The following is a 24,035-nucleotide window of genomic DNA, read 5'->3' as shown; positions in this document are numbered from 1 at the left end:
CAAAAAAAACCCAAAAAGGATAAGGTATATTGGTTTGTCTTAAAAATTGAGAACACATATAAAAAAAAAATGCATCAAAGGCCAGGCACGGTGGCTCATGCCTACAATTCCAGCACTTTGGGAGGCCAAGGCAGGTGGATCACCTGAGGTGAGAAGTTTAAGACCAGCCTGGCCAACCTGGGGAAACCCCGTCTCTACTAAAAATACAAAAAAAAACAAAAAACAAAAAAAACCGGGCCAGGCGTGGTGGTGCGTGCCTGTAGCTACTCAGGAGACTGAGGCACAAGAATTGGTTGAATCCAAGAGGCGGAGGTTGCAGTGAGCCAAGATCACGCCATTGCACTCCAGTCTAGGCAACAGAGAGAGACTCTGTCTCATAAAAGAGTATACCTAAATGCCTGCTAATAGAATAAACAAAAATGTGCTGTATTTAATAGAATACAGTGGTTATAATTAACTGATCTATATATATCAACACAGAGATGCCTCCAAGATATAAGTAAAAATAAAGAACACAGATGGCTTGATATTTATTTTTAAAGCACCAAAATGATTCCATCTCCTTCCAGACACTAGGTGAAAATGTAAGGAACAGATGAACATATACACAGACTCACTGCAGTGGCTGCCTCTGGAGGCAACAGGACTGTGAGAACTGGTTAAAGAAAACTCTACTTTTATCTCTATGTTTTGTTTCTTTAAAAAAAAAAAAAAAAATGGAAAGATTACTTCAGTATGGTGGGAATGGAGATAATTATTATCTGTCCTTTTTGCTTATTTTTCAAATATTTACTTACAGTATACTTCCTCTGATGCTCAAATACGTGCCCTGTTTCAATACTGGTAGAAAACTGGTAGCGCTAGACACACTAAGAACAATATAATACTGAATTGTACATATGATTTAAAATGATGTCAAAGTAAATTTTGACTATATGTGATTATAGCCTTACCTGACAACTTTAGTATTAATCCTCCTTAAAATTGAGACTCACAGCATTTAGCAACATGGTGACTTAAAAGCGAACTACATGTAAAACAGTTTCCTCATTTAGATAAAGATTTCTCAAAGACCAATCTTGTGTATAAAATTAAGTTAATCAAAATCCCTTTTCTCCAGTGCCATCTGGTGGAAAGAAGAGGCAACCTCACCTATACCTGCCATAAAATAACCACAGCTGTGGTTATCAGAGCAACATTCTACTCCCCTACCCACCTCCACTCCCCACCCCCACAGAACCCTCTGTCACCCAGGCTGGAGTGAAGCGGCGCGATCTCAGCTCACTGCAACCTCCGCCTCCCGGGTTCAAGCGATTCTCCAGCCTCAACCTCCCAAGTAGCTGGGATTACAGGCGCCTGCTACCACGCCTGGCTAATTTTTGTATTTTTAGTAGAGACAGGGTTTCACCATGGTTGGCCAGGCTGGTCTTGAACTCCTGACCTTGTGATCCGTCCGCCTCAGCCTCCCAAAGTGCTGGGATTACAGGTGTGAGTCACTGAGCCCGGCCTAGAGCACCATTCTTTACAAAGAAGGTCCCTCTTTTATTCTGAGATTACTGTGTGGTGTACTGTTAACTGTTTACTTTCTTTAGAGCCTTCCTCAAACTGGAAATTCTTCAGCCTATAGGTTAGATAAGAAGCAAGTGGATATTCTTCGTTTTTTTGGCTTTCCTGGTTTCCACTGACTTGACTTTTGCAAGGTATTGTTTAGAAAAGGCTGTTCTTTTATCTTCTGCTCTAAGATTCCTTCTTTCCTGTATTTAAATCAAATGTTTTAACTTCTTCCCCCAGACCATTCTGTAATCATAATCTGTATTCATCCACATTTCAAGCCCTCTAGAATAAAATATTCCAACAGTTGATTTATATGTAAAACATGTTAGTGTTATTTTGCTTTACATAAACTTATAAGGATTTTTTATTTAAAGGATTTTAAAAATACAACACATAGTCAATATAAACATGTATTGGGAATTATAAACCATTCTTTCTTCCAAGCACTGGATGAGATACTAAAAAAAACCAGTATCTTACCAACAGCCATTAAAACAGGCTAAAATGAAAAAGAAACCGTTGTTAACGAGGTTACTAATCCCCCAACTTTCAATACTGAGTTCCTTCATCATCCATGTGCAATCCAGAGACGACACATAGCAGGCTGGTAAAATTATTCTGGAAAATGACAACTGTACTTAGACAAAATAAGTTAATTCTATATAGTTGTCCGTTAAAGTTTTATGTGGCTATGATTCCATTTGAGCTAAAAATTGGCTTTTAACTGTTTCCAAATCAGCACTAGCAGAGGAGAGAAGTAAATAAAGCCAATGGCACTCCCTTCCGAGGCTCAAAATGGTTAAATTTTGATGCAGATTTAACCTTAGCGAGTTTCAGTCAGTCCATTTAGATGATCCTGTAGGTTCATACAAATACACTGAACCGTTGGTTTAACTTCTCTTCCTTCCTCAAAGTTTATGATAAAGAGACTCATCCCTGTATTGGGAGTAACTGACATAACTTCGGATCTGCGCAGAGTGCCTGGTAAGGAACACTTAAGGTCAGTCAGAAAATAATCAAACAGACTTCTCATGTAAGCACCGTGACTCACAACTAAGACACTGGCTGCTAATCCTGGAACACCACTGTCTGAATTAACTTCAGAGCTGCGATTTTTTCCTAAAGGAAATATCTCTGCCAAAGAAGTTTCCAGACAGTTGCCTGGAGATCCTTGGGAAAACTGTTCTTTTTGATCTGCTTCTTTCAGGATTAGCTGACAAAGAAATTCAAAAAAGTCTATTCCACGCATTTTCACCTACAAGAAAAGAAATAAAAGTCAAAATAAAGTGCCATTAATGATTTCCTTAAAATGTTAACATAGAACATAACTGACTGGATTTTTTTCTAATATTGAACGCCAAGTACTACACAAGCAGAAGAATCTCAGTCTACATTTATATTCCTTCAATCAGTAGTTTCAGGGACATATATATGTATATAAGTATCCACCACATTTCTGGAACTATGAAAGCACCATGCAGACCAAGATGAAGAAGATACAATTCCCAGTTCCTGACTTCAAAGCACTCACGGTCTAGTTAGGGAAACCTACAAGCCAACAGAAACTCATAAAACAGTGCTAACAGGAAGCTGTCTCTGGCGCTTCAGTGCCACTGGAACAACAGCAGCAACAAATCCTTCCCTTACTAAAGTAATGTATTTTCAAGAAAATTAAGATAAAAATTAAGGAGGTGGTGGTGGGTTGGGGGAATCACCAATAATGCAATTCAAAGCAGAACCCTGAAGAAATGCAAGCACAGGGCTGCCATCAGGAACCGAGCTGAGGCGGCAGCGGAGGCTTGAAGACTTCATGTTTTGAGTTATTTCACCTCGAGTGACTTGCCGATCACCCTCTTTGAACTCCACTCCCACCACTAAGCCACTGCTTCATATTCAAAGGTCTTTTTTAGAAGTACCATCCAATAACACCTTTCCTTAAGTCCATTATCAGTAATGACAAAGGCAACTGAAGAATAAATAAGATTTTAAATAGAAATGAATAATTTGCTAAGTAAATAGATAATTTAAAAAGGAAAAGAGAATGAACCAAGCAACTTTCAAACTACTTAGCTAAAATTCCGAAACATCTCATTTATGAGTCTTAATTCAACCACTCTGACATCAGCAGTGCCACATACCTGGTCCAGCGTCTCCCCTCCGGGCGGTGTAAACACAGGGCACTCCTCCCTGGCTGCTTTGGCCATGGCCCTCAGCTCACTTAGCGCTTTGCCTTCTACAACCCCGTATTTCTGAAATAGTCCAATAGATAACAGTTTCTCAAAGGAGACTGCAATATAACAATTAAGTTTATGTTTATGGCAAATTTAGAACATTCATCTCAGGAATAAGCTAAATCTCCTCCAGTTAATTTATTGTATCTCCTCTGAACTGATAATGAGAATGTCCTCAGTAGAGGGCCATGAACCTTAGAAAATATAATTGAAATATTGAGTTGTACACTATGTCCAAACGGGTTATTTTAAAATAACTTGCTAAGCAATCTTAAGTAGATGGTGGGAATTTATTGAACACATAAATACAGAGATTTGCACAGATTGTAGGACTAGAGATTAACATGCAAAAGGTACTAACTCAGCCACCTCCCATCCACACATACTATCCCATTTGATCCCAATGACAGCACTATGAAATAGCTAAATAAACATATCACCATAGTTACAAGGAAGTTGAATTTTAAGACATTAACATGAGAGATCTATTTCTTTTTTTTTTTTTTTTTTTTTTTTTTTTTTTTTTGAGACGGAGTCTCGCTCTGTCACCCAGGCTGGAGTGCTGTGACGCGATCTCAGCTCACTGCAAGCTCCGCCTCCCGGGTTCAAACGATTCTCCTGCCTCAGCCTCCTGAGTAGCTGGGACTACAGGCACATGCCACCACACCTGGCTAATTTTTTATATTTTTAGTAAAGACAGTGTTTTACCATGTTAGCCAGGATGGTCTCAATCTCCTGAACTCAAGTGATCTGCCCACCTCAGCCTCCCAAAGTGCTGAGATGACAGGCCATCATGCCAGCCACATGGCACCATTCTTAAGCTATTAAATTGGGAAATCACAGAGTCTAATAATACCAATTGTTGGTGTAAAAAAACAAAACTTTCTCCTAGGTCATTCATGGGACTATAAATTGGCACAGGTTTTCTGGAAAGCAACTTGGCAATATGTATATAAAAGCCTTAAAAAAAGTACACACTCACTGATGTCCATTTCTAGAAATATATAGGTCTACAATGAATTAACTACAAAGATGTTTAGTTTAACATTATTTACATCAGTGGGAATCTAGTGAAAACCTAGCTGTCCATCAGCAGTAGCTAGGTTACATAAATTATGTGATATCCATATTTTTCACCTTTAAACTCTTCTATACTGTGTTAAGTTCTTATGAGTGTGCCTTCTTTTATACCTTAAGATGCTTATCTTGCTTGATTTTAATAATAAGATGCTATATATGAGGGCATGTAACAGTGACTGTCATATGGTAGATCCTTAAAGATTTTCACTGATTGAAAATCCCTAGCAGAAATGCATTTAACTTTTAGCCAAGTGACAAACTGTGGTGGCTTACTGATAATTTATGGTGAAGAATAATATGTAAATAAGTTACTTACCCTTTCCCGAAGTCTTGAATCATACTTTACTGTCATATCTTTGCAAACTTTGCTTTTCTCCAAAATTCCATGCATGGTCTGAAAATCAAGACAATTGTTCCTTTTTTTAATAAAAACAATCACCATTCTGGTGGAAACACTGAGAGAATCTACGTCATCTTAGTGAATAAAAAAGAACTAGAGCCAGGCACAGTGGCTCACGCCTGTAATCCCAGCACTTTTGGAGGCCAAGGTGGGTGGGTCATGAGGTCAGGAGATCTAGACCATCCTGGCCAACACGGTGAAACCCCATCTCTAATAAAAAAACAAGTTTTGTCTCCTTAACTCGCCGAGACCTCTAAGCTCTACTTGGCTTCGCCTACCAGAGTCTGGAAATTGCTTCAGCCAGAAAACCAGGACACTCCTAGGGCTCACCTTCTTTGTTCCACTTCATTCAGGCATCATAGGCCCACAGTGCCCAAAGTCTAATGTCTGAAAACAGTGGTTTCGCATATTTTGTCACATTTTCTAACTGTTTATGGGGGAGATGAAATTCCAACAACAGTTTAATCTGCTCCCTGAAGATATTTCTAACAAGTCTTTTATTTCTTTACAGTGACATGGTGGTTTCTTACTCTATCAGGTAATCATAATACCTGATGTCACGGTGGGTTAATTTCTCCTGTCATTTCTCCCTGCTGTCTCATAATAGCTTATTTATATTCTTGTTAGACATTTTTTTCTAGGCTACTCTAATTTAAAAATTATTTTTTTAAAAAAGTACAAAATAAAATTAAAATAAATAAGTTCTGTTGAGGAAGGTCATGTCTGTGTGGGGTTTAATTCCCTACAGACTCTGGTAGCAGATTTTTCAAGATTATACAATTGTTGAGACTTTTGGTACATCATATTAGACCTTAACTCTAAACTCACCTGTTGCTGAGCGTGGTGGTTCACGCCTGTAATCTCAGCACTTTGGGAGGCTAAGGCGGGTGGGTCACCTGAGGTTAGCAGTTTGAGACTAGCAACATGGTAAAACGCCATCTCTACTAAAATTACAAAAATCAGCCAGGTGTGGTGGCACACAACTGTAATCCCAGCTATTTGGGAGGCTGAGGCATGAGAATCACTTGAACCCAGGAGATGGAGGTTGCAGTGAACAGAGACTGCACCACTGCACTGTAGCCTGGGCACAGAGTGAGGCTCTGTCTCAAAACAAATAAATAAATAAATGTACCTGCTTTGTCCTCATGAGATCACTGGAGAAAGCATGAGTAAACTTCACATTATTCAGAAATATACCAGCAGCTGCTGCTTGTCTAAATCCAGTTTCTGAAAGAGGTACGTCTACTCCTTGTCCTGTGATATATTAAGAAGAGGAAAAATAACATTCAAAACTACATATAAGAGATGTATAAATCACATGTAGAAAATATAGGCTGCATTTATCTATATTTTAATGAAAGATTTTTTTAAGGACTTTTCCACATAACTTTTCAGGGAGTTATTAGCAAGTAAAAGTAAGTTGTAAGTCTATAAAGGCTCAGGTATTCAATTATTTTCCAAAAGAATGCTTGCCTAATGGGAATTAGGTGATGATGAGACACAAATGTCTTAGCTTTTCCCTCTTTTATGTTTGCCCATCTCTTCAATAATTGGCTCTGATCTTACAGGTAATGTGTTGGGACGGCAGGACCATCATCTAAAAGTTTTTTCCTTCTTCATTCCCATCATCCAAATGTTCAGTATTATAATGGTATTACTTTTCCTCTTTCCTTCCTCCCTCCCTTTCTTTTCCTTTTTCATTTAAAAAATGCTTTGAAACCTCTATTTCCAGGATAACGGCTGACTGGACACTCTCAAGGGACCTCCTACTACAAAAGATCTAAATGGTGTGTGTGTGTTTGTGTGTCTGTGTGTGTGTGTCTGTGTGTGTGTGTCTGTGTCTGTGTGTGTCTGTGTCTGTGTGTGTCTGTCTGTGTGTGTGTATGTTTGTGTAAGTTTGTGTCTGTGTGTGTCTGTGTGTATGTTTGTGTGTGTGTGTATGTTTGTGTCTGTGTGTCTGTGTGTGTCTGTGTGTGTGTGTCTGTGTGTGTATGTTTGTGTGTGTGTCTGTGTGTGTGTGTGGGTGTCTGTGTGTGTGTGTGTTTGTGTGTGTATGTGTCTGTGTGTGTGTGTGTGTGTGCTGCATTGCTGGGCCCACAGAACGTATAAAAAATCTCCAAGGGACAAAGGAAAGCAACCCCAAAACCCTGCGCTGAACTGTGAAACGGACATGAAGAAAATGACGGTGGTGGGCTATCAGGACAGGCTGGTGGGGCTGGGGGAGGAGGCCTGCTGGAGCGGACGGCAAGCGGGAGGACTAAACACAAAATTCTTGGGAGCAAGGGCTCCTGTAAGGAGACTTAATGTGCAGCCTCAGGCCTGTGGTAAAATAAAATACAAATCCTTTTCAGAGCAAATCATTCTCAAAAGAGACTAACAGGTTTTCCACTAATTTAGAACAAGTAATTGTTTAGCCAAAGATTCAACACACAAGAAAATAATCTATCATAAACCAAAGCCATCCATCAAGACTTCAGACGTTGAAATCAGCAAATATGGACTTTACAATGACTATGAATAAAACATAAAGACAGAATCACAAAAACAAGCAATTAACAGTAAGCATCAAAAATAAGCAGACAGTTTTCTAAAATCACTAAATAGATCTTTTAATAATAAAAATCAGAATTGCCAGGGGCTGGGGGGGGGGCCCTTGATGGATAAACAGAGGCTTGGATGAAAGGAGGTTTAATGAACTCAGACAGGGCAGAAGGTATTGCCCAGTACACAGCACAGATACAAGGAGATAGAACACAGCTCAGATATATCAAGAGTTCCAAAGGAAAGAATGAGAATTCCTAATGATGCATTGTCTTAGTTGCTATAACAAAGTACTACAGACTGGGTGGCTTATTAACAACAGATATTTATTTCTCACAGTTCTGGAGGCTGGAAGTTTGAGATGAGGGCACCATCATGGTTGGGTTCTGGTGAGGGCCCTCTCCCCGTTACAGGCTGACTTCTCCTTCAGGGCTCCCATGGCACAAAGAGGAAAGAGCTCTCCGGTGTCTCTCGCATAAATTCCATTCATGAGGGCTGCACCCTTGTGACCTAATGACCGCCCAAAGACCCCACCTCCTAATGTCATCATATTGGGAGTTATGATTTCAACATGTAACTTTTGGGAAGAAAAACATTCAGTTTATAACATCCATCTAATTGGAACGCTAAAAGAACAGAAAAAAAATGGCTGGGCACGGTGGCTCACGCCTGCAATCCCAACACTTTGGGAGGCCGAGGTGGGTGGATCACTCCAGGTCAGGAGTTTGAAACCAGCCTGGCCAACATGGAGAAATCCTGTCTCTACTAAAAATACAAAATTAGCTGGGCGTGGTGGAGCACACCTGTAATCCCAGCTACTTGGGAGGCTGAGGCAGGAAAATTGCTTGAGCCCAGGAGACGGAGGTTACAGTGAGCCGAGATTACACCACAGCACTCCAGCCTGGGCAACAAGAGTGAAATTCCGTATCAAAAAAAAAAAAAAAAAAAAAAGAATAGAAAAAATGAAGGAGAGGAATATGAAAAGAAAATAGCTGAGAATTTCACAGAATAAAAAACACATGAAAATCAGGATAAATTTAAAAAAAAAAAAAACCCTCCTAGATACATTATGAGACACTGAAGAATACCAAAATTGAAGAGTTTAAACGAAGTTACAGAAAAAGACCTATTTCCTACCATGGAACACCATTTAGCTGACAGAAACCTCTTACCAGGAAAAATGGAACCAAAAACTGCAGAATGCTATCTTCCAAGGGCTGAGAGAATCACCAGTTCAAAGTGTGTACTGACTGAAGCCACTGCGTTTACCACCAGCTGCTCTATATACACTAGAGGACTTTTCAAAGAATGTACTTCAGAAATGGTCTGAGATGAAAACAAATGAGGAGCAGAGAAACTTGCAAATATATTCATAAATTTAAATGCCATCTAAACAAATGAAGATAATGTCGTCTACCTTAAGCAATTAAAAAAAGACAGGACTAAGCTACTAGACAAGTTATTTGTATTTTTTGGAAGAGGGGATATTAATATTATACTTTATTAGGTACTGTCAGAGTGAATGTGTCCCCCCAAAATTCAAATGTTGATATCCTAACCCTCAATGTGATGGTATTAGGAGGCAGGCCTCTGGGAGGTGATTAGATCCTAGGGTGGAGCCCTCATGACAGGATTAGTGTCCTTATAATTCCTCTCATTCTCTCTCTCTGCCATGTGAGGATATTAACCAGAGGACAGCAGTCTGCAAACCAGGAATCAGGCCCTCCACAGACACTGGATCTGCTGGCACCCTGATCTTGGAATTCTCAGTCTCTAGAACTGTGCACTGTTCAAGCCACTGAGTCCATGATACTCTGTTACAGCAGCCCTGGCTAAGACAGGTATGAGGGTAAAACTTTTAAGATAACCATGAAAAGAATGGAAATGGTACATCAATTCAAAGGTAGTGGGGAAAGTAAGAGAGTGTTGAACAGGAAAAAACCAAGCACTTAAGAAGTAAAAGCAGGTAAGATAAAAAAGAAAGACTAGAAAAAGAAGGGGGAAACAACAAGAAAGAAAAAAAATCAAAACACATCAGTGACCAGAACAAAGGCAAACAGCCACTACTGCTAGTCAAAAGACAAATTCTAGGCCAGGCGTGGTGGCTCACGCCTGTAATCCCAACACTTTGGGAGGCCAAGGCAGGTGGATCACCTGAGGTCAGGAGTTCGAGACCTGCCTGGCCAACATGGTGAAACCCCGTCTCTACTAAAAATACAAAAATTAGGTCGGGCGTGGTGGCTCACACCTGTAATCCCAGCACTTTGGGAGGCCGAGATGGGTGGATCACGAGGTCAGAAGTTCAAGACCAGCCTGACCAACGTGGTGAAACTCCGTCTCTACTAAAAATACAAAAATTAGCCGGGCCTGGTGGCACACACCTGTAATCCCAGCTACTCAGGAGGCTGAGACAGGAGAATCACTTGAACCCGGGAGGCAGAGGTTGCAGGAGCCGAGATCACGCCATTGCACTCCAACCTGGGTGACAGAATGAGACTCCATCTCAAAATAAATAAATAAATAAACAAACGAACAGACAAAAAGTAACCAGGTGTGGCAGCGAGCACCTGTAATACCAGCTACTCGGGAGGCTGGGGCAGCAGAACTGCTCGAAGCCGGGAGGCAGAGGCTGCAGTGAGCCAAGATCGCACCACTGCAGTCCACCCTGGGCGACAGAGCAAGACTCTGTCTCAAAAAAAAAAAAAGAAAGACAAATTATATATATTTGTAAAAGAGCCAAAATGTAGCTACATACTATTTATAACACTTAAACATGAGTACACACAAAGGGTGAAAGGAATGAGATGGAAAAATACATTCCAGTGAAATTCCATCTCCAAAACAGCTCAAGTAGCTATATTACTATCAGAAAAGTAAGACTTTATGACAAAAGTCTCACTAAGGATTTGGGGACCACTATAAAAAAATCAATGATCCCATTTACTCAGATGTAATCATTTAAACTTGTATAAGCCTAATAAAATAACCTCAATCTGTACAAAAGCAGAACACAGAAACCAAAAATGGACAGAATTTCAACTATTAAAGGGCAAACTGGCCACCGCAGCAGGGAATTAAAAATACTGCACTCATAAATTGATACTTAGGACATGCAGGCAAACTAGTGCATTTATAAAGTTAATAAAGTGTGTAAGATTTGAAAAACAAAATCAAGAAGGCTGATTATTTGATATATAACTCCAGTCCCAACAATGAGGGATTATAGATTTTTCTGAAGCATACAATGGAAGAATTATAAAAACTGACCATAATTAACACATTTCAAAGAAGTATCATCAAATAAACCATACTGACAAGAACACAAAAGCATTTACAATGGAAGTCACTCAATGGGAATTTAAAATACTTAGCGCTGAATGCTTACCACATTACCACGTGTCAAAACTATGGGCATGCAAACAGAAACAGTGCTTAGAAATATATAAGCCTTGAGGACCGGTGCAGCAGCTCACACCTGTAATCTCAGCACTCTGGGACACCGACGCAGGCAGATCACCTGAGGTTAGGAGTTCAAGATCAGCCCGGTCAACATGGTGAAACCCCATCTCTACCAAAAATAGAAAAATTAGCTGGGCATGGTGACGTGCGCCTGTAATCCCAGCTACTCAGGAGGCTGAGGCATAAGAAATTGCTTGAACCCGAGGGGCAGAGGGTGCAGTGAGCTCAGATCGTGCCACTGTACTCCAGCTGGAGCGGCAGAGTGAGACCCTGCCTCAAAAAAAAAAAAAAAAAAAAAAAAAAAAGGAATATATGAGCCTTGAATGCTTACACACAAAAGGCTATAACTTAAAGAACTAAAGCATCCAACTGACAAGGTCAGGAAAAGAACACAAACCTAAAACAAGTGTGAACACAAAAACTTTCTTGACGTTCTACTGTCAATGTCTTGGGAAAGAAGAGAAGTGAGCAATACCAAAGGCCAGGTGGTAAGAGGCCTCAGTCCAAAGGATAACCTGGGTGGGGCATATTTTGTCTGAAAACAAAGGTTCCTTTGAGAATCAGACCAGTTAGTGTCCATAAAAGGGAGTCAGGCTCATGGAATATGAAAATCAGTTTTTGTAAACCCCAGAAGTCCCTAACCAAAAAAATAAAACTAAAAGCTTTTATAATCACAGCATAGAAATAGCATGTCTAGCCAAAAGTTCACCCAAGATATTCTTAAAAAGCCAGACTAGCTGGATCACAGGGCAAATAAAAGATCTGAGTCCAAATTAACAGAAAAAGGGAGAAAGAATCTCTTCAGAATAAAGTAACAACCACATATGAAAATAGTTCTTTTTTTAAACCTTTATTACTACTAAAACTAAAATAACTATCTTAGCAGAAAAAATACCATTAACACCGGTCAGTAAACTTCATGCTTCCAAATATAGAATAATTTCAAATCCAGACAGTTATATTTTAAGACACCCAGACCCAATATAATTAATCAGCTGACAGAACCACTTTGAAGCTATACATAAAGAATAACTTGGAGAACTGTACTTCACACCCAGTTCACTTGAGAGATTTATTCCTCCTGGTTACTAACAGCCCTGACCATATTTCTGATCGTATTTCTGTGGTTATGATGTTTTGATTCTGTAATCCCAATTCACAATGGAGCTGCCCCCAGTCTACCCCACCCCACCAAATCTGCTTAACTCACACATCTTATTAACACGAGGGTGAGAGCTAAAATAACAATCAGATTATACCAACCTTGAATTATCTTCTCCTTGTTAAATCTTGTTTCTCCACTAAAATACAAAGAGAAGGAGAACCTTATTAGCCAAATTATACTATTTTTGAGAGGAGGAAAAAAAATGAGCAATGAAGTGTGATTAGACTAATAAAGACATCATATGAAACTTGTAACATACTTCATAATCCAACCCATAAAAACAATTTATTCTAAACTAATATTTGCAATCTTCTTCTTTAATGAAGAGCTAAGAACTTCAAACTACTCCAAACTAAAACACATAGATCAGGAACCAATCTTAAGTGGATTGCAAATGGAAAATCCTACTAAAAAATATAATGCAAATGCCATTTTAGCCAAATAATGTTGTTAAAAGAAATATATTGATCAAAACTACTCTCACTGGCAGCAGGACCAAAAACGTGAGAGTCAGTCTCTTCATTGCTGGACTGAATGAGCAAGTGAAAAAGAATCTGAATGGAATGCGAGAGAAGTCCACAAACCTTCAGAACCCCCTGCCCTCTCTTAGTTCCTAGGCCTTCAGCAGTTATTTTCTGTAGTACTGACGGCTATCTTGCAGACCATCTGCACACTGAACTGAGGTTTGAGTACTACACTTTTAAAAACTAAAATACCAAAACAAATCAAAGCAATAAAAGTAGAATCAAGGAGAATTCAGTTGAGATTTGAGCGCTACTTAAATGTTCGCTGACCCAACCTAGCACTAGAATTGCTGGGCCATAAGGTATGCAAATACCCAGCTTTATTAGGTAATGCCAAAGTGTCATAGCAAGTTACACCACCCTGTAGTGTGGTATACCACCCTCAACAAGACTCAGTGGTGTAAGGTTTCTTCAATCAGTGCCAATCTGGTGCCTGAACAATTCATCCCACTTTGATTTTAATTTGCATTTCCTTGATTTCGATGGAAAATGATCGTTCCATTGTTTTTAAGTGAAGCACTAGTTTGTAATAATTAAAAAGTTACAAAGGATTGATTTACTCAGATGTAGAAAAAAAATCTACCAGACCTGGAAGTCAGAATCATAAGCTCAGGCCTCGGCCTGGAATCTTGCTGCCTGTTTACAAAGACAGCTGTGTGCCAACCTCCGCCAAGATGCAGACTGCTGGCTTTGGCCAATACGAATGTTCTTTAAGACCCAACACAAGACCGGGTTCTTTTAGGTGGTCTCCCTCCCTGGTACCATTCCCCATCTACCTACTCTATTTAATACCCACACTCTATGCTCCCACTGTCCCCTGGCACTACCGATGTAAGTTTTCATCTGTGTGCTAACTGACTTTGTAGCTGTATGTCTATCCTGGCTCCAGTTCCTGAAAGGCACAAGCAGGGACCGCATACCCTCAACATGTCCAGGGTCTGGAGAAAATCCTGGGAAATGACAGAACTTCATGAATGTACTTTTGCCTAGAGAGGGTCATCTGAAAATATCTATCAAAATGACAAATCTCTTTACCCTTTTATCCAATAACCCAATTACTGGGAATAACTGAATTCACTCATATTTAAAAGATCATTATCATTCGCGGCCAGGTGTGGTGGCTCACGCCTGTAATCCCAGTACTTTGGGAGGCTGAGGTGAGTATGGATCACTTGAGGTCAGGAGTTCAAGACCAGCCTGGCCAACATGGTAAAACCCCGTCTCCACTAAAAACACAAGTATTAGCCAGGTGTGGTGGCGGGCGCCTGTAATCCCAGCTACTTGGGAGACTGAGGCATGAGAATTGCTTAAGCTCGGGAGGCAGAGGTTGCAGTGAGCTGCGATCATACCACTGCACTCCAGTATGGGTGACAGAGCGAGACCCTATCTCACCAAAAAAAAAAAAAAAAAGTTCATTAGCTACAGTATTATTTCTAGTAGCAACAGATTATAAACAACCCAAATGTCTGTTAACAAGGAAATTAGTTTCCTTAACTGTGGCCAAAATAACCATTACTTATATTAACAAATAAACAGTGACATATCTACCTAATAGAATCCTATGCAAATGTGTCCTTTAAAGAGAGAGATTATATGTAGATACGGAATGCTCACCAAGATATATGATTAAGTAGAAAAAGCAAGGTATAGAATAATATAAAAAGAAAGCTACCTTTTTAGAAAGGAGGGAAATAAACATATGGATATGCACAAAGAAACAATGAAAGGATAAACATGAAACTAATAAACGTGGTCACCTACTGGTTGGGGGGAGAAGAGGAAGACTAGGGAGAATTGTTTTGGTTTCTAAATATGCAGATGTATTAGCTTAAAAAATAAATGTATGATAAAGAAATACAATTACACAGAACTGGCCAGGCGTGGTGGCTCATGCCTGTAATCCCAGCACTTTGGGAGGCCGAGGTGGGCAGATCACGAGGTGAGGAGTTCAAGACCTGCCTGGCCAATATGGTGAAACTCCGTCTCTACTAAAAGTACAAAAATTAGCCGGGCATGGTGGTGCGCGCCTGTAGTCCCAGCTACTCAGGAGGCTGAGGCAGAAGACTCACTTGAATCCAGGAGGCGGAGGTTGCAGTGAGCCAAGATCATGCCACTGCACTCCAGCCTAGGCGACAGAGCAAGACTCTGTCTCCAAAAAAAAAAAAAGTTACATAGAACTATTTATACCCTGGTAAAAACCAACTGCACTGATTTGCCATTATCATTGTTGTTAAAATTAATAAAAGATTTCCTAGGCCAGGTGCAGTGGCTCACGCCTATAAACCCAGCACTTTGGGAGGCTGAGGAGGGTGGATCGCCTGAGGTCAGGAGTTCAAGACCATCCTAGCCAACATGATGGAACCCCGTGTCTACTAAAAATACAAAAATTAGCCAGGCATGGTGGCAGGCACCTGTAATCCCAGATACTCGGGAGGCTGAGGCAGAAGAATTACTTGAACCCAGGAGGCGGAGGTTGCGGTGAGCCAGATCGTGCCATTGCACTCCAGCCTGGGAGACAAAAGCGAGACTTCAACTCAAAACAACAACAACAACAACAACAACAACAAAAACGATTTCCTACACTCCAAAAGTCATTCAGAATCTTAAAAAATGGGCATGAAAGAGGATATTAACCTCTACCATTCAGATGGATAAAGCAGAAGCATTCAGCGCAAACATGGGGAACCTGTCATTTTTAATCTAGAAAATAGTTACCATGTATTGGATTCACTTCCTGTCTCAGCCTCAAAATCTTGCTGAGACCAAGAACAAAATATCTGTTATTTTAATACAAATAACATCCTCATTAGACAGTGGCTTGTAGCCCTTAAATTAAACCTGGCCTAAAACTGCCTCCATGCCTAGGGAGCTGTCACCTAACTTAATATGTAAACAAACTACAACATAATTTGAGAGTATATTCCTGTAATAAGAACCAAGTCTCAGCCAATCATGGCAGCTGAGCTTTCAGCCAATTATGGGCTGCAAACTGCTCAGACATGTCCCAATAAGGCAAAGTGGAGCTGTAACCAATCAGGCTACTTCTATATGACACATCCTTTCTTTCTTTTTTTTTTCCTGATAGGGTATCACTATGCAGCCCAGGCTGGAGTGCAGTGGTGTGATCTTGGCTCACTGCAATCTCCAACTCCAGGGTTCAAGCGATTCTCCTGCCTCAGCCTCCCAAATAGCTGGGATTACAGGCAAGTGCCACCACGTCCAGCTAATTTTTGTATGTTTAGTAGAGACACGGTTTCACCATGTTGGCCAGGCTGGTCTCGAACTCCAGACCTAAGGTGATCCTCCTGCCTTGGCCTCCCAAAGTGCTGGGTTTATAGGTGTGAGCCACCACACCTGGCCATGTCACTTCCCTTCTCTGTCTATAAATACTGCCTGCCTATGTCGCTGGGTTGAGCACTCTGAAGCTTTACTTGTTTAGGTGCTGCCTGATCTATGAATCATTTCTTTGCTCAAATAAACAAAGTCTAATTTGTGTGAAGTTTTTCTTTTAACATAGCTAATACAATTTCCAGCCAAGCCAGACACACCCTCATTTTGAAATCAGGGGTGAGAAGAAATTTAATAATCTACCAACCAAGAAATCATGTGAGAGCCACCAAAAAACTCAGTATTTACAAATCACAGAAATTTGGCAGAGATGATTACCTTTTGTATACTCGCTCAAAAGATTAACTCAGCATTTTTATGTAATCAAAGTAGATAATGAAAGATTCAAATTAGGCCGGGCGCGGTGGCTCAAGCCTGTAATCCCAGCACTTTGGGAGGCCGAGGCGGGCGGATCACAAGGTCAGGAGATCGAGACCACAGTGAAACCCCGTCTCTACTAAAAATACAAAAAATTAGCCGGGCGCGGTGGCGGGCGCCTGTAGTCCCAGCTACTCCGGAGGCTGAGGCTGGAGAATGGCGGGAACCCGGGAGGCGGAGCTTGCAGTGAGCCGAGATCGCGCCACTGCACTCCAGCCTGGGCAACAGCGTGAGACTCCGTCTCAAAAAAAAAAAAAAGAAAGATTCAAATTAAAACAAAGGTTTATATTGTCAAAATGTCACTTTCTAAAAAATGGAATCCCAGAAATTTGATAGTTTCGTAAAAGTACTGCCCCACCATCTAACGATTTTCAGTGAAAGCAGCATAACCGCTGCGACATAATCAAGGCTCCGTTTAGCCGTATATCAACAGAGGCTGCTGCAGACTCAACAGTATTAACACTCACAGCATTCGGTTTAGTTCTATTTGGCATTTCTGCGTTCAAATCACTTTATAAATATTAAAGAGTAGGAATCCAAAAATAGATTTTTTTCCAAAAGCTTTCATAAATATTTAATTTTACAGCTTTTATCAGCTTTATTGAGAGGTTTATATAAATCCTTGAAGTAACTGTTTAATTAGTATGCTTGGGGAATGGAAAGGGAAAGTTGATGGCTAAAACAGTTTTATTATTAATCTATTTCCCTTAACCAAGTCTGACTTGCGATAGCAGCAGAGAAGGTGAACGAAGCTGAAAGCTCAGAGGGATATATTTTGAAGGAGTCAGGAATAACACCACTCATTTTCAAAATCTGCAGTGTGGTCCATTTCCAAAACAGAAACCTGACTCTGCAGGAATCCAAGGGCTTATGCCAAGATGTTAAGTCTTAGGATCAGCCATTTATAGGACCTACAAATATACATCATTCACTTTGTAGGTTATCTCCCAGTTCTTACTTAAAAGATATTTTATCTTCTTAGTCTGGATTTATACTCTGCAGCATTTCTTCAAAAATCATATAGAAAGCTCGATTTCCCTTAATTCCTTTTACGGAATTCAAATTCAACACACAATACTCAGTTTGCTACAAAGGAGGGACAAATCATGGGATCTCAGTGTAAATTTGGGTCAAGTTTTCAAAATAGATGTTTTTTAGTGTAAATGAAAATGTAAACCCTCACCCGGTATCACGAATACAGCTTAGTCCTAATTCCTTTACACTAATAAATTCATTTGCAAATACAGAAGATTTCAAGAGCTAGTAACACAAGACTTTTGGCTGTCCTTTTTTTTTTTTGAGACAGAGTTTTCACTCATTGGCTGGAGTGCAATGGCGCAATCTGGGCTCACTGCAACCTCCGCCTCTCGCGTTCAAGAGATTCTCCTGCCTCAGCCTTCGGAGGGGCTGGGATTTACAGGCGCCCGCCACCACGCCCGGCTAATTTTTTGTATTTTTAGTACGGACGAGGTTTCACCACGAGGGCCAGGCTGGTCTTCAACTCCTGGCCTCAGGTGATCCACCCGCCTCGGCCTCCCAGAGCGCTGGGATTACAGGACTTTTGGCTGTCCTTGATCTTTATAAAGTATCTGTACAAAGTACCTTTATACTTTTATAAAGCATTAAAATTTTATAACAGTATTAGCTTTATAAAAGTACTAAATTACAGATTACCTAATAGTATTTGCTTGCTTTATTAATATACAGAACGATTATTAGCCTTACACAAAAAGTAACTGCCAACAGAGGTACAGTAAGAAAACCAAATGAGTCTTGCTGTCAATAACTTTACTAATTCTGCCAGGTGCGGTGGCTCACGCCTGTAATCCCAACACTCTGGGAGGCCGAGATGGGCGGATAACCTGAGGTCAGGAGTTCGAGACCAGCCTGACCAACATGGAGAAACCCCAACTCTACTAAAAGTAAAAAGCAGCCAGGCGTGGTGGCGCATGCCTGTAATCCCAACACTCTGGGAGGCCGAGGTGGGCGGATAACCTGAGGTCAGGAGTTCGAGACCAGCCTGACCAACATGGAGAAACCCCAACTCTACTAAAAGTAAAAGCAGCCAGGCGTGGTGGCGCATGCCTGTAATCCCAGCTACTGGGAGGCTGAGGCAGGAGAATCGCTTGAACCCAGGAGGCGGAGGTTGTGGCGAGTCGAGATCTTGCCACTGCACTCCAGCCTGGGTAACAAGAGTGAAACTCCGTATCAAAAAAAAAAAAAAAAAAAAAAAAGCAAAAACAAAAAATCTTTACTAATTCATTTTTAAATCACTAAAAGTAAATTAAATTTAGTTTGCCAAAAAATATTAAAGTTTTAAGAGCTGCCTAAAAATGGAAATGAACTTTTCTGAGGATCCAGCAAGATGGCAGAGGTAGAGCAGAAGCTGACGTTCCGCAAATTCACCTACCGGGGCGTGGACTCGGACCAGCAGCTGTACATGTCTCACCAGCAGCTGATGCAACCGTACAGTGCGTGCCAGCGGCAGAAGCTGAACCCGGGCCTGTGGCGGAAACAGCACTTGCTGCCCAAGTGCCTGCGCAAGGCCACGAAGCCGGAAGTGGAGAAGCCGGAAGTAGTGAAGACGCACCTGGGGGACACGATCATCCTGCCCGAGATGGTGGGCAGCATGGTGGGCGTCTACAACGGCAAGACCTTCAACCAGGTGGAGATCAAGCCAGAGATGATCGGCCACTACCTGGGCGAGTTCTCCATCACCTACGAGCCGGTGAGGCACTGCCGGCCCGGCCTCAGGGCCACCCACTCCTCCCGCTTCATCCCCCTCAAGTAGAGGCTCAGCTAATAAAGGCACACATATCTCCCCCCTACCCGCCAGAAAAAAAAAAAAAGGAAGTGAAATGGATGGTTTTGCCTGAGACTAACTGCAAACACCTACAAATAACATTTCAAAGAACCAGACCCTTCAATAGTGCTGGATAGGTGATGGTAATGCCAACTACACGTGTTGGAGTTTTCAACAATGCTGTGCCGTAAGATCATGAGAAGTTATAGTCTGACGATGATAGACTTAAATTCTGGAACCTTGGGCAGTCTATTCCAGAAATGATACACACTGGTACTTCCATGTCAAAGTATGAAGAAAGAAAACCACATACAGGAACAGCACGAGATTCCTAATGGGTTCTGTTGAACTTAAATTGCTTTAAAGATTTTTTTGCATTATCTGAAGAGGTAAGTCCAATAGAATTCCCTAACTCTTCAAAAAGTCATTACATTTAACTATGGTGATAATGAGTCAAATTTAAAATCACTTCTTTTCCTGAAAGAATCACCAGGTTTTGGTTTTGAGAACTCTGAAGACAAGAAGAGGGATGGTCCAGACAGGAAAGCATTGGACCAGCCCTATCAATTATTTCAACACTCTCACTCCATCTTCCTACACATAAAACAGAACAAAATAAACTATTGTCATAACTCCACACAATTATATTAAGAGAATAAAAAGTAGCCTCAAAAACGGCTGGTGATGTTCAAGTAATCTACAAATACCAGGTTGTAACACATTAAGTAGGAAACAAAAGACGGTGAGTGGTAAAGTTGCTTTGGTTAAACTCCTACTTCCTCAACTTGCCATGTGACTTTAAGCAAGTTACAAGGCATCTCTGTCTCAGCTGCCTCATGTGAAAAACGAGGATATCAGTCCTTAACTCACTAAACTGTCAGGTTTTAATTACAACAGTGTATTAAGACTTATTTTTTAAATGATTCCTATGAGGGCCTCCGGAATCAAACCCTTTTTAAGCAGCAGGAAGGGAATAAAATCCACATTTGTATGACTGTTGTCTATTAAGAATCTAAATAGGAATCATCTTTTTAGGGGTTGCCTTAACCCAAATATTCTACAACTTCTGAGTTTTCTTTTTTTTTTTTTCTTTTTGAGACAGGGTCTCACTGTGTCACCTAGGCTGGGGTGCAGTGGCCCAATCACAGCTCACTATAGCCCTGACTTCCCAGGCTCACGTGGTCCAAGTGATCTTCCTGCCTCAGCCTCCCTATTAGCTGGGTTCACAGGCATACACCACTACACTCAGCTTTTTTTTGGTAGAGAGGAGGTTTCACCATGTTGCCCAGGCTGGTCTTGAACTCCTGTGCTCAAGGGATCCACCCACTTCCGCCTCCCAACTTGCTAGGATTACAGGGGTGAACCACCTTGATGGTCTGAGTTTCAATTATAAATATGACACTGGGCTGGCTGGGTCAGGCATCTAGAAAGTGCTCTAACATTGGAAGAAAGGGTGATCAGGCCTCTAGTTCCTGTTCTGCTACCAGTTAGCTGTACGACCTTTAGTAAGTTAAGAATTCTCCCAAGGCATTCTATACAACCGAAAGGGGTGGGAGAAGAGATAGGGAGGAACTAGATTTCTAAGGTAGCCATTAAAACCCTGCTAATCCCAAACGGACAATTTTAGAGGATTCTTAAGATTATCTTTCTTATAAAGAAGGACAGGCCAGAAAAGATAGCAGTTCAAGTCAACTGACAAAGTTAAATCATATTAATGTCCCTTGTGAGCTTGAATGCAGAAATGGTATGTTATTTATCTGTATGATCCAGTCTACTGGCACATAGTACCCACACAAAATGCTGCTGTGCTAAACTATACGTTCGTATTTGGGAATAAACTGCACTTTTATTGGAGCTGTCTTTATAGAAGTTATTTCTCAGATATATTTCTTCCCCTGTTGCATCATACACTTTACCTGTCCCCCATTTAATTCTCACATTAAAATAGTGAGATAGGCACTATCATTTGCATATCAGGAAACTTAAGTCCAGGCTACCTGGCTCTTAGCTAGAGAACAGATTCCAACCGAGGTCTACCTTGCCTGAAAAATCTGTGCTCTTAGCAGGGCGCGGTGGCTCACGCCTGTAATCCCAACACTTTGCGAGGCCGAGATGGGCGGATCACTTAAGGTCAGGATTTCAAGACCTGCCTGGCCAACATGGTGAAACCCCGTCTCTACTAAAAATACAAAAATCCGTCGGGCATGGTGGCGCATGCCTGTAATCCCAGCTACTCGGGAGGCTGAGGCAGGAGAATCGCTTGAACCCGGGAGGCGGGAGGTTGCAGTGAACAGAGATAGGGCCACTGCACTCCAGCCTGGGTGACAGACAGAGCGAGCTCCATCTCGCAAAAAAAAAAAAAGAAGAAAAATCTATGCTCTTAACTACCCTGATTTTCATCTCATCTCCCGTTAACACTTGGCAAATACATGTTGATAAGAAAAGATAAGAAACATGAAGACCTATCAGCATTCAGCTCCGTGTAATGTTATGATAATAAAAAACATTTGTTTAGGATGATACGGTCTGCTGAGATCAGAGTTGTGACCCTCTTTTCTCTCCCAGAACTGTAACCTCTGGGGAAAGGAAGGAAGTCTCATATATGTGCCAGGGGGGCTGACTGTCTGGGGAAACGAGGGGGACCTCAGAAACAGAGAGGATAGCAGAAGGCAGCCGGCATCACAAACATCAGCCACGGACGAGCAATTCTGCAAACTCTTTGCAACCTGCCGGGGAGCAAAAACGGTGCCCAGACAAGTCTGTGGACATGTCTGGCACCGTTTTGGGTGCAGCCACCAAGTGCCTACGAACCCCGATCCCTTGCTCCTCCGGGTCTCGCTTTATCTGAAACACGGGACGCAGCTATCTAAGACCTGCCGTCCTCCCTCGGGGCTGCTGGGGTGAGACGAGGGGCGACACGAGACGGCCCCAGGGCAAGCGCCCCGGGAAAAGCGCTTCCAAGCCAGCCCTCCCCGGGCGGAGCGAGCAGGGAGGGGAGAGGGGGGCAGACCCGTGTTCCCTTCGCCCGCTCCAATACACTCAAGGAAGAGAGAAAGGCCCCCTGCCACAGCCATACTCACTGCCGGACAACAGTCAGAGCGAAGCGAGCCATGTTCCCGGAGCCGAGACCCGTCAGCAGCCCCGCGCCGCTCCGCGCCGCCCCTGCACTGCGGGCCGCCTCCCCCACACCACTTCCGCCAAGCCGCCGGCCGGCTCCGCCGCCATAGGCCCAGGCGGCCTCGCACGTCATCCCCGCAGGCCACTCAGGGCCGGGCGACGCCGACGGGGCGGGGGGGATGAGGGAGCCTCGGAGGCCCCGCCCAGGGCTGCGGCGCGTGCGCCCCTGCGCGCCGGCCTGTGATTGGCGCGCGGCAGGTGCGTGGGGCGCAGCCCGCGGAGTCCGCGGTAGGATTCCTTCCCCGGCTAGCCGGCTGCCTGCGTTCGGGCAGATAAGGAACCCGGCGCACCGATTTGTGGTTGATCCGATTGAGGCTGGAACGCAACCGTTAGTCTTATAGCTGGCCACTGTGATGAATGCCTCACGGTGTACAGCGACCCACAGACTGTGTTCTATGAGCTCTGTTAGTCCCTAACCTTAGGGACTTAGCGTCAGCAAGGTCTGTAGACTGAGACCCACCGACCCCGACTCCGCCGGCACAGACGCCCTCCTTGACCAAACTTTAATCGGGCTCCTTTGAGGCCTTTTCTATACTAGACGGGCATCCTCTAGTATAAAACCAGTAAAACCAGCTGAGCCCGGTTTTACCAAAGAATCCTGCAAAGCCTGTTTATGAAGCGCCTCCTCACTTTTGATACTCTCTCCTAAGACCCTTCTAAGGAACTCTAATCAAGTTCCTCCTCCCTCTCCCCCTCAATAGCTTACCACGTTCTGGTAATTTCTCATCTTCTCCTTCATCCCTTCCATCCCGCCCCCGGCTATAAATCTCCACTGGTCCCCGTTGTATTCTAGAGTCGAATTCAGTCTCTCTCACCTATTGCAGCAGTCTTGAGTAAAGTCTTGCCGTTTTTCACAAGCGTCAGACGAGTAATTTCTCTTTAATAGCCTTCAGAGCCTTGAGGGAGTTACGTAATGTTAGAGATGAGTTCTAAATTTCTTTTCAAAGAATCAATATGTCAGTATGTTCAATTATTTTCTTTCTACTTTTAAACTTAACTTTCTCGTAAAGCAATCTTTTTTTTTCTTTTTTTCTTTTTTGAGACGGAGTCTCGCTCTGTCGCCCAGGCTGGAGTGCGGTGGCGCGATCTCGGCTCACTGCAAGCTCCGCCTCCCGGGTTTACGCCATTCTCCTGCCTCAACCTCCCGAGTAGCTGGGACTACAGGCGCTGCCACCTCGCCCGGCTAGTTTTTTGTATTTTTAGTAGAGACAGCGTTTCACCGTGTTAGCCTGGATGGTCTTGATCTCCTGACCTCGTGATCCGCCCGCCTCTACCTCCCAAAGTGCTGGGATTAGGGGCATGAGCCACCACGCCCAGCCACAAGCTTTTTTCATTA

The 24,035-nt window shown here is 42.3% G+C and overlaps 2 protein-coding genes across 2 annotated transcripts in view; one reads left to right on the top strand and one right to left on the bottom strand.

The window, feature by feature from the left end:
- Positions 1-704: 704 nt before the first annotated feature.
- TIGAR (TP53 induced glycolysis regulatory phosphatase) overlaps positions 705-24,035 on the bottom strand; it is a 1,172,566-nt gene continuing 1,149,235 nt past the window's right edge. Inside the window, exons 2-7 of the mRNA XM_050750185.1 lie at positions 22,603-22,712; positions 12,529-12,566; positions 6,398-6,519; positions 5,182-5,259; positions 3,693-3,803; positions 705-2,809 (exon numbers count right to left, since the gene is read on the bottom strand). Coding sequence (XP_050606142.1) covers positions 2,378-2,809; positions 3,693-3,803; positions 5,182-5,259; positions 6,398-6,519; positions 12,529-12,566; positions 22,603-22,634 — 813 coding nt within the window. The 5' untranslated portion in view covers positions 22,635-22,712 and the 3' untranslated portion in view covers positions 705-2,377. The remainder of the gene's footprint in view (positions 2,810-3,692; positions 3,804-5,181; positions 5,260-6,397; positions 6,520-12,528; positions 12,567-22,602; positions 22,713-24,035) is intronic.
- On the top strand, positions 19,024-19,541 carry LOC126931748 (40S ribosomal protein S15-like). The gene has a single exon (XM_050750187.1). It carries the CDS (start codon positions 19,085-19,087, stop codon positions 19,508-19,510), a length of 426 nt encoding a protein of 141 aa, XP_050606144.1. The 5' UTR covers positions 19,024-19,084; the 3' UTR covers positions 19,511-19,541.

This window comes from Macaca thibetana, chromosome 11 (genome assembly GCF_024542745.1).
Source record: "Macaca thibetana thibetana isolate TM-01 chromosome 11, ASM2454274v1, whole genome shotgun sequence".
NCBI classification, from domain to species: domain Eukaryota; kingdom Metazoa; phylum Chordata; class Mammalia; order Primates; family Cercopithecidae; genus Macaca; species Macaca thibetana.
Note: the sequence above shows the minus strand (reverse complement) of the source record. Positions and strands in the feature narration are given on the sequence as shown.

What these genes read in the sequence shown, in the direction of transcription:
- LOC126931748 (XM_050750187.1), top strand. Translation starts at nt 19,085, where the DNA reads ATGGCAGAGGTAGAGCAGAAGCTGACGTTCCGCAAATTCACCTACCGG.